The 13427-nt window shown below is 35.6% G+C and overlaps 1 protein-coding gene across 4 annotated transcripts in view; it reads right to left on the bottom strand.

Moving 5' to 3' along the window:
- TTC29 (tetratricopeptide repeat domain 29) overlaps positions 1-13427 on the bottom strand; it is a 237736-nt gene that overhangs the window by 116442 nt on the left and 107867 nt on the right. For all 4 annotated transcript variants that reach the window (XM_017534847.1, XM_017534852.2, XM_037740632.1 and 1 more), the window contains one exon: positions 7173-7264. In XM_017534847.1, coding sequence (XP_017390336.1) covers positions 7173-7264 — 92 coding nt within the window. The remainder of the gene's footprint in view (positions 1-7172; positions 7265-13427) is intronic.

Here is a 13427-nt window from a genome sequence, read left to right on the forward strand (position 1 = left end):
TGTTGATACTTGTGTATGCTTCATGAAGTTCTCATGCTGCATTTTTCAGCTTCTTCAGGTCGTTTGTGTTCCTCTCTAAACTGGTTATTCTAGTTAGCAACTCCTCTAACCTTTTATCAGGTTCTTAGCTTCTTTGCATTGGGTTAGAACATGCTCCTTTAGCTCATCGTAGTTTTTTATTACCCATCTTCTGAAGCCTACTTCTGTCAATTTGCCCATTTGATCCTCTGTCCATTTCTGTGCTCACCTTCCTTGGCTGGTGGGAGGGAGTTCCCTTTTCCCATGTGGCTTTCAGGTGAGCCACCACACCACACTGCTTTTCCCTTTCTCTATGGGTCATGCCTGCCTTCTAGTCAATTTTGATGACAAACCTGGATACCTTGGTTGCCAGTGAAGGATTCACATACTTATTATGGTTTTTTTTGGATAGGAGCCCACAGCTTCTAGCAATCCATCTTGGCTCTGCCCCCACCAGTAGCATTTCTATATGCCCCAGAAAATATTTTCAAAGGGGTTTATTTTAAACAAGTATTCGTAGGATTAGGGATATCTCCTTGCATAACCTCCCAAGATTTGGAAAACATTCATTTTCACAGGTAAACAGTGATATGTTTGTAAAGATAAGTTAGATTACTTTAAAGTCAAAATGTGTTATGGTGAAATTTCCAAAGATATGGGCTTGAATCTCAGTTCAGCCTCTTAGATTAGTAACTTTGATCATACTAAAGTTATGAAACTGAAGAAAATTTTGTTTCTTCATTTTAAAAAAATGACCACAAGTTGCTGTGGTATGAAAAACTGTGTAAATGTATAGTTTGGCATGTTGTAGGGATTCAACAAATGGCACTGTGTTGTTATTATCTCTCAGTGAAATAAACAGCTATCTCATTCATAGCTCGCTACTTGACACTGTCTACCACAAGCCATGAAGAAAATTCAATTTAGCTAAGCAATCCTTCCTGAAAACTTTCATCATGTGATGAATTAAACACTCTGATTTGAATGTATGCTCTGCAAAATGTCACATAAAGTCCTGGGGTCTATTTTCTAAGGGGCAAAATCAGAAAGCTAACATTTTTTGTTTACTTGAGCACCAGGTACTATCAAATATATTCTTTTTCCTCTTATTGGTAAAAGAATGTTCTACATATCAGAAGTAGGATGGAATTTTATGTTACCACAGCTGTGAATAATACTTTTTATAGTTCCGTCCTCACTTTTTCATACCTAAATTATGACTAATCTTCCACATATAGGCATAGGTCAATTCTCCAGAAAAATTAAGAATTATTGGAGGAAATTTTCAAATGCAGGCATAGAGTAAAATATAATGAGAGGTTCACTGTTATTTGAATTTAAACATTTGTTTTATGAAACAACTAAAAGTTATTGAGAGACCTTGAGTATAAAATATTAATAAATAAAATATATTATTTAGAATTTTGAGCAAACTTGTGGATTTCTAGGGCTAAAAATGTTCTATCAAGTTGTTAATTTTTCATGCACTTTCCTAGACTATAATATTCAGGAAAAATTGATGGGGAAATAAGTGATTTCTCTTAATATCACTTTAAAACCACAGGAAAAATTATTATTATTATTAGTTATTTAGCTAAGATGGACTCACTGAAGCTTATTTATGTCCGTGTTTCTAAAACCCAATATATTTTTGAAGAAAGTACATTTTGATTTAGGTTTGGCCTGCTGAGGATTGATAAATCAAGATATACACAAAGAAACAAGCAAAAAACTAACGTCAGGGTATCAGAAACACAAAATAGGATAAATTAAACTATTGCTGGGTAATTCAAGTCATTTTACTTTTAAAGGAGCAACAGATCTCCAAAACATCCAAAATTATCTGGAACTTGTTCTAACAAATAATGCTAGAGCAAAAAGTCTTATTATTGTAAGCCATTTGCTTTAGGTCTACAGCCAGCAAAGTTGTTAATGCAGCATGTGAAATATTAGCATTATATGTTGGTTAAAGATTTTCCAAATTTAAAAGGTAGCAACAGATTTAGAAGCCATTCTTTTTATGGAAGAGAAAAACATTGAATATTTTCTTACAGAAAGGCTACAGCTTATTTGTATAAGTTAAGGACAAGGTTAAAATGTTAGATAAATATTAATTCCAGTTTTCTATATGCAGTGCACAGGTGCAACTTGAACAGCATATTATATGGTATAATCATTAAATTCATTCAACCAGACCTTAGAGAGTTAAAAACATATATTCGGAGGAACAGGACTCCTCGGTCCAAAGAATGAGAATGAAACAGTGCAGAATATTTGTGTATCAAGGTGATTCCAGTTTCCAACTGGGAAAACAGGACCGTTAACACCCACGTCCCTTGACAACTGTCCAATTATGTATATCACACTTGGCCTACTGTTTGCAGTAGAAGTAATCAATAAAGGATGTGGTTGAGTGAACATAGATTTTGGCTGAACCAATGCATGAAAACTTAATCATTTACTCAGAGAGAAGAAATCAAATAGAGCAGAGATGAAACAGCCACTAAGGGGTTTGTTGATTGTGCCACCAAGTTTGTGGGCCACAGATGAAAGTAATAAGGCAAATGGGATCAGTGACAGGAGAAAATGCAAAAAGCTATTCTTAATTTCATGAATTAATAGATATGTTTTGATGTATTTTTTGGTCATTTTTAGGAAATTTCACATCAAAGCCTGAATGTTCCATTTTAAAGAATATATGAAAATTACTAGGGCGTGTCATTTCTCTCAAGCAAGAAAAAATTAATTTTCAGCTATAACAGAAAGGTAATTTTCACACTTGAAACTTTGTACTGATTGATTTAAAGATCCCCATTGTGGAAAGTTTTCTCGGAAATAATTTAACTTGAGTTTGCAAGAAAATTTACAACTGGTATGGAATAAACCCAGAGATGGGTTAGTTGTAACCAATGCGTCTTAAACGTATTTTTGTGATTTTTTTCTCTGTATTCTTTTAAGTAGTCTGAGTATTTTGGAAAGTTGTGGCATTTCTGCAAATGAGCTACTTCAATAAATGAGGCAAAAAAAGAAATGCCATAAGGAAAATTGAGGGGTTTTCTCTCTCTGTATTTACTCAAACTGTCTATCTGTATAACAATAATATTTACTTGCAATTTCTCAACTCACTTTCTCTTTGTTTTATGGACCATAATTCGAGCTTTTATTGTAGTTTCACAAGGCAATTGTTAGCATTTTAGAGTGTCAACTCTTTTCTTCACTATTATTCCATGTAGGGGAAGAACAACATTATAAATGCTTATTTTCTGCTATGCTGCTTAAATTCTTACGCAATTAATTTTATTCAGATCAATGGAAAAAATAACAAAACTTGTTCGCTTATTAACACCTTCCTAATAACTCTAACACCAAGTCTCTATCTACTAATAACGTCACCAGACAGGCAACTCTGTATTACCAAATCCTCAGTCTTGAGAGATTGTGGTGTGTTTTTCAATTGAGAGCTTAGTATAAATTCTTATAAGCATGTTAGAAGCTTCCAGCCTTAGATCTTATTCACCTTTCATGCACACTCAGCTGATGGCCTTAGACACACACTTATCCTAGACATGGCTATGCTCTTCCATTTCCTTTAAAGATATGAAATATGTTTATAGAGATAGGGCTACCATTAGTGAAACCTGTGCAATTGCACAGGTTAGGAAAAAGAGATTTAGAGGTGATACTGAGCTTCATATGCAACTTGATTTATTTCTCAGCTGCCACCACCATAATTTCCTCTATTTGGGCTGTAGTCTATTTCTTGCATGTTGCTACTAACCTGAGAAGGACAATTTAGGACTCTGAAAGGGCTGGTACATGTGAGTGTCTGTGTTTGTGTCTATTTGTGTGAGTGTGTGCACATGCGTATGTGTGCACATGCATGTTTACTGAAGGATATCAAGCAAAATGTTCTAAAAATGATCACAGAATTTACATCAAAGCATTTATACTATGACTGGACATGACTTAATAATGCTTTGCAGCTATTCAGAGTGACATTGTCTATCTTACAGAATTTTACGTTTGGAAACATCTGCCTGTTAGTAGATCACCCTTTGAATTATTTGCACAGATGTTGAAATAATATGCAGAGGCTTGTATTCCCCTGAGAGCTCCTCTACAACCACCAACAATGCTGCAAATTTACAGATTTGGATTGGAAAAGCTGGCTGTGGCCTTGGGACACTTTTTCACTATGGCCTCGGAAGAAGCGTTCCCTGCACTGTCTTGTGCTTGTATAACATTATAAAATTAAGAATCCACATCTGCCATGAAATCACTGGTAGCTTTACTGTACTATAGTAGATGAGAATTGTTTTTTTAAATTAATTACAAAAAAATAGAGATGAGTTCTCGCTATGTGGCCCAGGCTGGTCTCAAGCTCCTGGGCTCAAATGATCCTCCCACTTTGGCCTTCCAAACTGCTGGGATTACAGGTGTGAGCCATTGTGCCTAGCCAGGAATTCTTGTAAAGGGAATTAGTTTACTTGGCATAAAAGTAAAATGGGGATACATCTTCTTGCTCCTTTAAATGTTTGCCCTAAGGCACATTGGTTAGGCTGCTGACAGTGTTGGAGCAGAATGGTCCCCAGTCCTACCCCAAACAAACTCAACCTCATTATATATCAAACACAGTGGTATTCTGTCCCACTTCCAAGCCCAAATAACACTTAAGTAGGCAAATTAAAACATCAGATTGCCTCTTAGTGCCAAAATTCACCAGCTAATTGATTGACGTTTCACCTAGTTTTGACTGTATCGACCAGAAATTCAAATCCTGGGATGGAGGCTAAAACATTCCAGATAAGACCCAAGGCTAACAGGTGAGAATTATTTGAAGACAGCCTCGTGTCTCTGGAAGTTTCAAAAATAAAGACCATCAGTTACCAAAGGGACATTTCAATATTTGTCCTTTGACATAGTAAGTGCTTAGTACTTATTTATAAAAAATATTTTCCCCTGAAATTTTTAATTAATTAATTTTTAATAAATAAACTATTTATTTATTTTTGAGATGAGGTCTTGCTATGTTGCCCAGGTTGGACTCAAACCCCTGGGGTCCAGGGATCTTCCCATCTCAGCCTCCTAAATAACTGGGATTACAAGCACCCACCACTACACCCAGCTTAGCTCTCTAGTTATGCTGGAACACAATGGAAATGGCATTTTGTAAGAATTATTTTATAAACATGTTAGGGGACACATTATTTACAGCTACAAAGCAAAGCAAAGAATCCAATCCTTTTCTGCTGATTTTTGGGCGATGATAACCCAGTCAAGTAATTTCATAATAAAAAGGCACAACCAACAGGGTTGGTTTGTTCTAAATACACATAAATTGAATTCTTGTCAGTCGCTTCTTTGTATTCAACCATCTCCATCTTCTGGGTTGTTATTTGGAAAGTAAACGTTTTTAAAAATTGCTAAACTGATCTTCCTTGGACTAGTTTCCAATCTTTATTTAGAAGAATCACAACACTCACAGGCTGCTTGCCACACCTATAACTAGCCCTGTCTTTCTTGGGTAAACACCCATCCTCTCCTTCTTTTCTTTCTTTCTTTTTTTTTTTTTTTTTTTTTTTTTTTTTTTTTTTTTTTTTTTTTTTTTTTTTTTTGAGATGGAGTTTTGCTCTTGTTGTCCAGGCTAGAGTGCAATGATGCAATCTTGGCTCACTGCAGCCTACACCTCCTGGGATCAAGCAATTCTCCTGCCTCAGCCTCCTGAGTAGCTGGATTTATAGGAGCCCACCACCATGCCCAGCTAATTTTTTTTTTTTCTTGAGTTGGAGTCTTGTTCTGTCACCAGGCTGGAGTACAGTGGTGTGATCTTGGCTCACTGCAACCTCTGCCTCCCAGGTTCAAGCAATTCTCCTGCCTCAGCCTCTCAAGTAGCTGGGACTACAGGCACGTGCCACCACGCCCAGCAAATTATTTTTGTATATTTAGTAGAGACAGGGTTTCACCACGTTGGCCAGAATGGTCTCTGTCTTTTGACCTCATGAGTAGAGATGGGATTTCACCATGTTGGCCAGGCTGGTCTTGAACCGCTGACGTCAGGTGATCCATCCGTCTCGGCCCCCAGAGTGCTGGGATTACAGGGGTGAGCCACCGCACCTGGCCTCCCCTTCTAAATATGTCTGTATTCTTAAACCATTTATCCAGTGATGACTGTATTTTATTTATTTTGTAGGGTATCTTTAATTACATTGGTACTGATATTTTAAATTATGATTATTATATTAGTAATAGTACTTATATAATGATTCTAATTTATATAATGATTCCAATTTTACCTCACTAGGTACTTTTTAATGTTTCAAATGCCTTTCAAATGGCAACTTTACTTTTAAAACACCATCTTGTATGTGTTTACAACTGAAATATAAATGGGAAGAAATTAGAATGAACACAATTTGTATCTTATTACTACAATTATTGCTATCACCATTACTATTAAAAAGCTGTATCTTGGATATAAGATAACATAGTAAAAACCAAGGCCTTAACTTTGATAACTTTTCTTATTGTTATTCTTTCTTAAGTCATAATGCTACTATATAACAATCAAATGGAGTCGAAAATGACTACAATACAATGAGGGAAGGGTGAATAATATATCTTCCATGGAAGAATAGGTATCAGAAGTTGTTTATATATCTAAAATTTTCTGTTTTAAATGAAACATTGAGAATATTGGTTTTACAAGCAATTGTTTATCCAGATGTGCTCAAAGGATAGATGTCTTAATGGAAAAAGCATGACTGAAGCATAAACGGAAACTTTCCTCAAAGAAGAGATGGAAAGGTTATGGTGAGCCTGAGCCACTGAAGCGTACTACATATTTCTGTGCGCTCTGCTTTCTTAACTCTTGAGATGTGACCCAATTTTTTTCTCTTTTATTCAAGGTCATCACTAAACTTACAGAAGACGAAAAAGAAAATAATACAAAGGAGGCATAGACAAAGGAGAGTTTAGATGTGCATTTTAAAATACCAAAATGGTTTAAAATAACTTACGATGAAAGGGTCACTTAAGAAGGGCACTGCTTAAAATTTAAGCAGGCCATAATGGAAAGCGACAGACCTCAAACAATTTAAGCCTTTCACAGTTGAGTGAATTCACAGTGACAGCAAGACGAGGATGCACTAACTTACCTCTGCAGGACCTTGGCGATGGCTTCATAGGCTCTCCCCAGGCTGAGATCATCTTCCAGGTCTGTAGAGATTTTACAGTAAGTGTCAAGGACCTATCAGGAAAGAGAAATACATATTGAACGTATAGCACAGCCAGATACACTGATGTTTCATTTCATAACAGAAAAGATTAAAATTAATAGTTGTTTTTAATGTCTATATAAAATTTTTTGGTTAAAAATTCATATTGGTTTGGTTTATTTTTATCTATAGTATAACTTGTTTTGTGGCAGTCTCTCTAAGCCATGACAGTGAGGTCTTACTTTTGTAAAAAAATAATTATTTTCTTGGACACATCCCCAAATCTTTCGATTTATATGACTTAGGTGTGAATAAATAATTGAATGGTTTTTACAACATTATTTTAAAATATGGGACTATTATCTAAAGTAATATAAGGCAGATTATAATATTCTACTATGATAGCTTAAATATCACTTTTCTTTCTATAAATAGCTATTTGAAAAGCATGAATTTAGGTGTGAGGCAATTTCTAAATCTATCATTTTATTAGATGCATAGCTCATAGTTTGTACATGTATACAGTTTACACCAAAAATATTTCTTACAAATGTATTTCATTACCAACAATCTCTTCAATAATCAAAAGATTACAGGTGCCACAGCCAAACATGTGATCTTAATTTAATTTAACACTGACATCATCTGTATAGTATAATTTTCCCTTTTCCGTTTTTTCCTCTTTTGATGCCCAGAAGGAGAAAAATACATAAAACAAAATCCCCATTCTTCCTTTTTCCTTCATTATTACTTGACCCAACCTATTACACACATGAGGACACAGGAAATCTCCAAAGACCTCTATGGAAATCCTTTTTGCACATTTTCTGAGAAAGAATTAGCAAAAGTCATTTGAAGGCATTTGGAAGACAGATTCAGTGTGAGGGATGACATAAAAACACCTTGTCTGCTACTGCTTGAATCAGGCAGCCTAGAAGGTTTAAGTCTGAGTGGCAGGGTTGATATTTTCTTCGCTTTCTTGGTGTTAATATTTGGGAAATAATTTCAATGAGGCCATTGCGACACTTCATAAAATTTGAGCTTCATCTGTTTTGCAAGTGACTGTGACATAACACTATTATTAAATGTGTTTATTTTTAATTGATAAATAACACATCCATCACTTTACAAATTACCATTTGTTAATGTGGTGAGAATGTAAAAAATGCATTCCTTTAGCAATTTTGAAATATACATTAATATTACCTTTGATTTTTATTTTTAAATCTCTTAATAACCCTTGTGTAAACCTGAGAATATTCTTTCACCCAGTCTTACATAACTAGTAGCACTTAGATCTAATCTGATATGAATTGACATAGACCTTTCTGAGTTAAAGGGCAGTACCTCTGAATTTTGTGAGTTTATAAGAGATCTTTTTTAATCCAAATATAAAATACTTAGGAAGAGACTTTCTGGTGTCTTTTTCAGGTCCATATAATTGATATGACATTCTAGAAGTTTAAAGTAAAGATTGATTTCAATTATATTTTGTGCCAAAATAGTTTATTTGTTTTTTCAGCAAATACTGTTATTGTGTCTCAGGCACTATGTTAGACCATAGGCTCTTAAGTAGATGAAAATATGCCTGTAACCCTCAAGGCATTTATAGTTTGGTGCTCCAGACTTTGGGCTGATACAATTATGTGAATTAGCAATGACTGAAGACAGGTGTCCCCAGGGCTTAAGCCATGCTTATACTGTACCACTCTGTCATGACTCTGATCTCCATGGGTTCTGAAGCACATGGCAATAATCAGAGGTGCCCATTTTTATCTGTGAGGTGTGACTCTTCAGCTCATGGATAGAAAGGTAGTTTCCAATAAATTATAGGTAGATACTTCAGTGTTGATGACTTCTATCCCACACCACTGTGCCATAATTCCTGGGAGCAGAGGGGCAAAAAACAGCTTTGGCTTTGCACTTGATTCCATAGCAGCTTCCCCATGGAGACAGATGTGGCCTGCTGAAATGAACACTACCTTAGAATAAGAACACCTGGATTCATGTCCTAGTTCTTCCATACCCAACACATTTGGGCCTGGAAAGCTAAGTGTAATTTTCTCATAGTAAAAAAGAAAATCTACCTCTGAGAATTGTTGTGATGCTACCGTGAGATAATATAAAGTGCTATGTAGATATTAGGACAACAATTCTTTGGGAACCTCTTAATTAGACACCAGTGAACAGCTTCTGGTAGGAGTGTCCCTCCTCAAAGTAAAGACCACTGATCTTATTTGTGGTTGGAGAGAATTTGGGTATTTTCTTAAACAATTTACAAAAAAACAGGAACTATATAGGCAGTAGGATGAATATAGTTCATTATTGACCAAACGAAAAATGTCAATCACATGAAATCCATATGAGGATCTTGCAAAGGAGCTGCTTTAAATCAAAGACACACCCTTTGCTCCTCGGGAACATGAGCGGTAGTGGGAGAAAGGAGTGCATACAGGTGAAATCATAAGAAGATTACTAGACAAAACCCAATTAATTGTGCAGTTCAAACTAAAGAAAGTAGGAAGGCCTTTATTAAAATAAAAAAGCATTAAGATGTGTGGAAAAAATAACATGATACTACAAATTCTGTAGAAGATACAGATGTTTTAATTTATAAGAAGAAAATCAACTCTATTAAAAAGTGGGCAAAGGAGGTGAACAGACACTTGAAAACATGACACACATGTGGCCAAGAAGCATATGGAAAAAAGCTCAATATCAGTGATCATTAGAGAAATGCAAATCAAAACCACAATGAGATACCATCTCCCATCAGTCAGGATGGCTATTATCAAAAAGTCAAAAAATAACATATGCTGGCAAAGGTTGCAAAGAAAAGAGAACGCTTATACACTGTTAGTGGGAGTATAAATTAGTTCAACCATTGTGGAAAACAGTGTGGCCATTCCTCAAGGGGCTAAAAACGGAACTACCATTCAATCCAGCAATCCCATTACTGGGTATTTACCCAGAGGAATATAAATCATTCTACCATAAAGACACATGCATGCAAATGTTCATTGCAGCACTATTCACAATAGCCAAGACATGGAATCAACCTAAATGCACATCAGTGCAGATTGGATAAAGAAAATGTGGTACTTATACGCCATGGAATACTACGCAGCCTAAAGAAAGAATGAGATCATGTCCCTTGCAGCAACATGGATACAGCTCAAGGCCATTATCCTTAGTAAACTAACACAGAAACAGAAAACCAAATACTGCGTGTTCTTACTTATAAGTGGGAGCTAAATGATGAGAACTCATGGACACAAAGAGGGGAACAACAGACCCCGGGGTCTGCTTGAGGATGGAGGGTGGGAGGGGAAAAAAGATAAAAAAAATAACTATTGGGTACTAGGCTTACTACCTGGATGATGAAGTAATCTATAAAATAAGCCCCTGTGATGCAAGTCCACCTATATAACAATCCTGCATATGTACTGCTGAACTTAAATAAATGTTTTAAAAAAATACAAATGTTTTATGCTGATTTATAGTAGGCAAAATCATCTGCTTAAAGCAAGTAAGGTATAATCTACAAATTAATAAATATTGATCAACTTGAATCCTTAGACAAATAGTGGAACCACTTTTACAAAGAATACTTCAAGTATTATAAGAAAATATAGTGTGGCAATCTGAGGGGTGCACTGCAGTTGATTGGCAATCCCTGTGGCAGCCGATATGTTGGAAATGGAGCCAGGATCTGGATGGTTAAAATCCAGCATCACAAATCAGAGATAGGCAAGAATAAACGATCCCAGGTACAAATATTTTGATGAATTGAAAATATATATAATATATAAACTATAAATGAATTTATCTATCTTTAAAGTTCATGGGAATGAACTTAGTCTTTGTCAAAGGCAGAGAAGAACACTAATTTAGTGTGTTACTATGTAAGTTTCAGTGGACACCAAACTACGTGATAATACGGTTACCAAAGTTGGCAAAGTCCGTTCACATACCTAATAAGAATAGAGTGCTACATGGCCACTATATCCAATCGCTCCAATAATTTCAGTGAGTAATGAAGATGAAACTTTGAAAACGATTTCATTAGACTTCAAAGACAACAGACTATCTTCTTAGCAAAAGGAAATGGGTGTGCTTGGTAAAAACATTTTCAGGCCAGGTGCAGTGACTCACACCTGTAATCCCAGCACTTTGGGAGGCCGAGGCGGGCAATCACCTGAGGCCGGGAGTTTGAGACTAGCCTGGAGAAACCCTGTCTCTACTAATAATACAAAATTAGCTAGGCATGGTGGTGGGTGCCTGTAATTCTAGCTACTCTACTTGGGAGGCTGAGGCAGGAGAATAACTTGAACCCAGAAGGCGGAGGTTGCAGTGAGCTGGGATCGTGCCATTGCACTCCAGCTGGGTCAACAAGAGCGAAACTCCATTAAAAAAAATATTTTTGCAAAAAAAATCCAATGCTCTTAAAATAAAATAATTGCTATTGGTTACCTAAAAACAAAACTAGTAGAATACTCACTAGAAAAAAATGAGTGTACAAAAGAACAGTGCTGGAGATATCCTACAAATTATTTGAAGAAGTGTTTGTTGTAAGATGAAATTTAAGGATTATTAATTTATTTTACTGTAATAGCCTAAGGGAATATTGGATTTAAGTCAAAGATGGTCAACTGTCAAAAAAAATATTAGAATATCTATCTGTCTTAGAAAAAGTAGAAAAATATCCTTGTCCTCTCAGAAGATAGGAAGTTAAAATTTATAAAAATAAATTTGGGGCTTGAGTTTTGGTACCTTTAAGGAGACACATAGGAAGACATTATTAGGTCTAATAATTTCAAGCACCCAGTTGTCTTTTTTCCTTTCTATGCTTAGGGCTACCAGTTAGGAGGGTATCTTGGACACATGCAAACGAACTACAGTTGACTCTTGAACAAGTTTGCATGAGTCTACTTAAATGCAAATTTGCTTCCCAAATAAAGATAAAAAATGCATCATTTGAAGGATTTGGGACCTGCCTGTAGGGACAACTGTATTTGGTATTCATCCACATTCCTGACTTCCTCTGTTTTCCTATTTCTCACCCCCACTGCAATTTCTCTCTTACATGCCTTTATTTTAGATATCATTAAAACAAAATCCTACCATTCTTGACCCTTATGTTCACTTCAACAACTGAAACTTTAAACCACTATGAGAACTGTCACTTCAGACCTACCTTTTCCAAATTAGATGGAACTGTCCCCTGACCCCTCTGCCCAGACAGCCTTTATAAGAAAACACTTTTCCAGTTAATTTGTTTTAAAAAAGTTTAAAGACAGTTGTAGAGTTGCACAGAGTTGTTGGAAATAATACAGAGTAATCCCATATACCCTCTGCTCAGTTTTTCCCAGCGATGGCTTTTTTCATAATTATAGTGCAATATCACACAATCAGGGAATTGACATTGATGTAAACCCACTGGCCTTGGAAGTACTGTGTGCTAACCAAGTAAGTGCTGGTAGTTGATGGTGCAGGAGAGAAATTACAGATAATAATTATATATTTCAAAATAGCTAGGAAATTATACTTAATAATTTATTGTATGCTGAAAAATAGCTGAAATATTTGTAATGTTCCCCACACAAAGAGAAGATAAATATTTGAGGTGATGTATATCTCAGTTACCTTGATTTGAGCATTATACATTTTATACAGGTATCAAAATATCACAGGTAACCCCTAAATATGTATAACTAGTATATATCAATAAAGAAATTTTAAATTTCCCTGGTCTTATTCAGATTTCACCGGTTTTACATGCACTCATGTGTGTGTGTAAATTTCATGCTGCTTTATCACAGGAATACATTCATGTAGCCACCACTGCAATCAAGACACAGAAAACTTGCATCATACAAGGAGGCCTCATGATACACTTTCCTAGTTCATTTTTTGTTTGCTCCTAAAAAAAGAAAGAGAATGATAAAGGAAAATCTTTTTTCTCTCTTTTCCTTGGGTGAGAGTTCTTCCTTGGGAAAAATTCTGCAATAATTTGGCATCACTTCTCTCCCCCTTTGGTGCACCGCCTTTAACTTGAGCACTTGTATTTCTCTGGCAATTTCCTCAGCTAAGTGACGGAAAAAAAGGAGTTGACTACACTAATTCATATTTATACTTAGGTGTGAATGACTCAAACATCATTAACTCTGCCAGGAGAACTTGCAGGTTTTTTTT

The sequence above is a fragment of the Cebus imitator genome, unplaced genomic scaffold (assembly GCF_001604975.1).
Source record: "Cebus imitator isolate Cc_AM_T3 unplaced genomic scaffold, Cebus_imitator-1.0 Scaffold4, whole genome shotgun sequence".
Lineage (NCBI taxonomy): Eukaryota > Metazoa > Chordata > Mammalia > Primates > Cebidae > Cebus > Cebus imitator.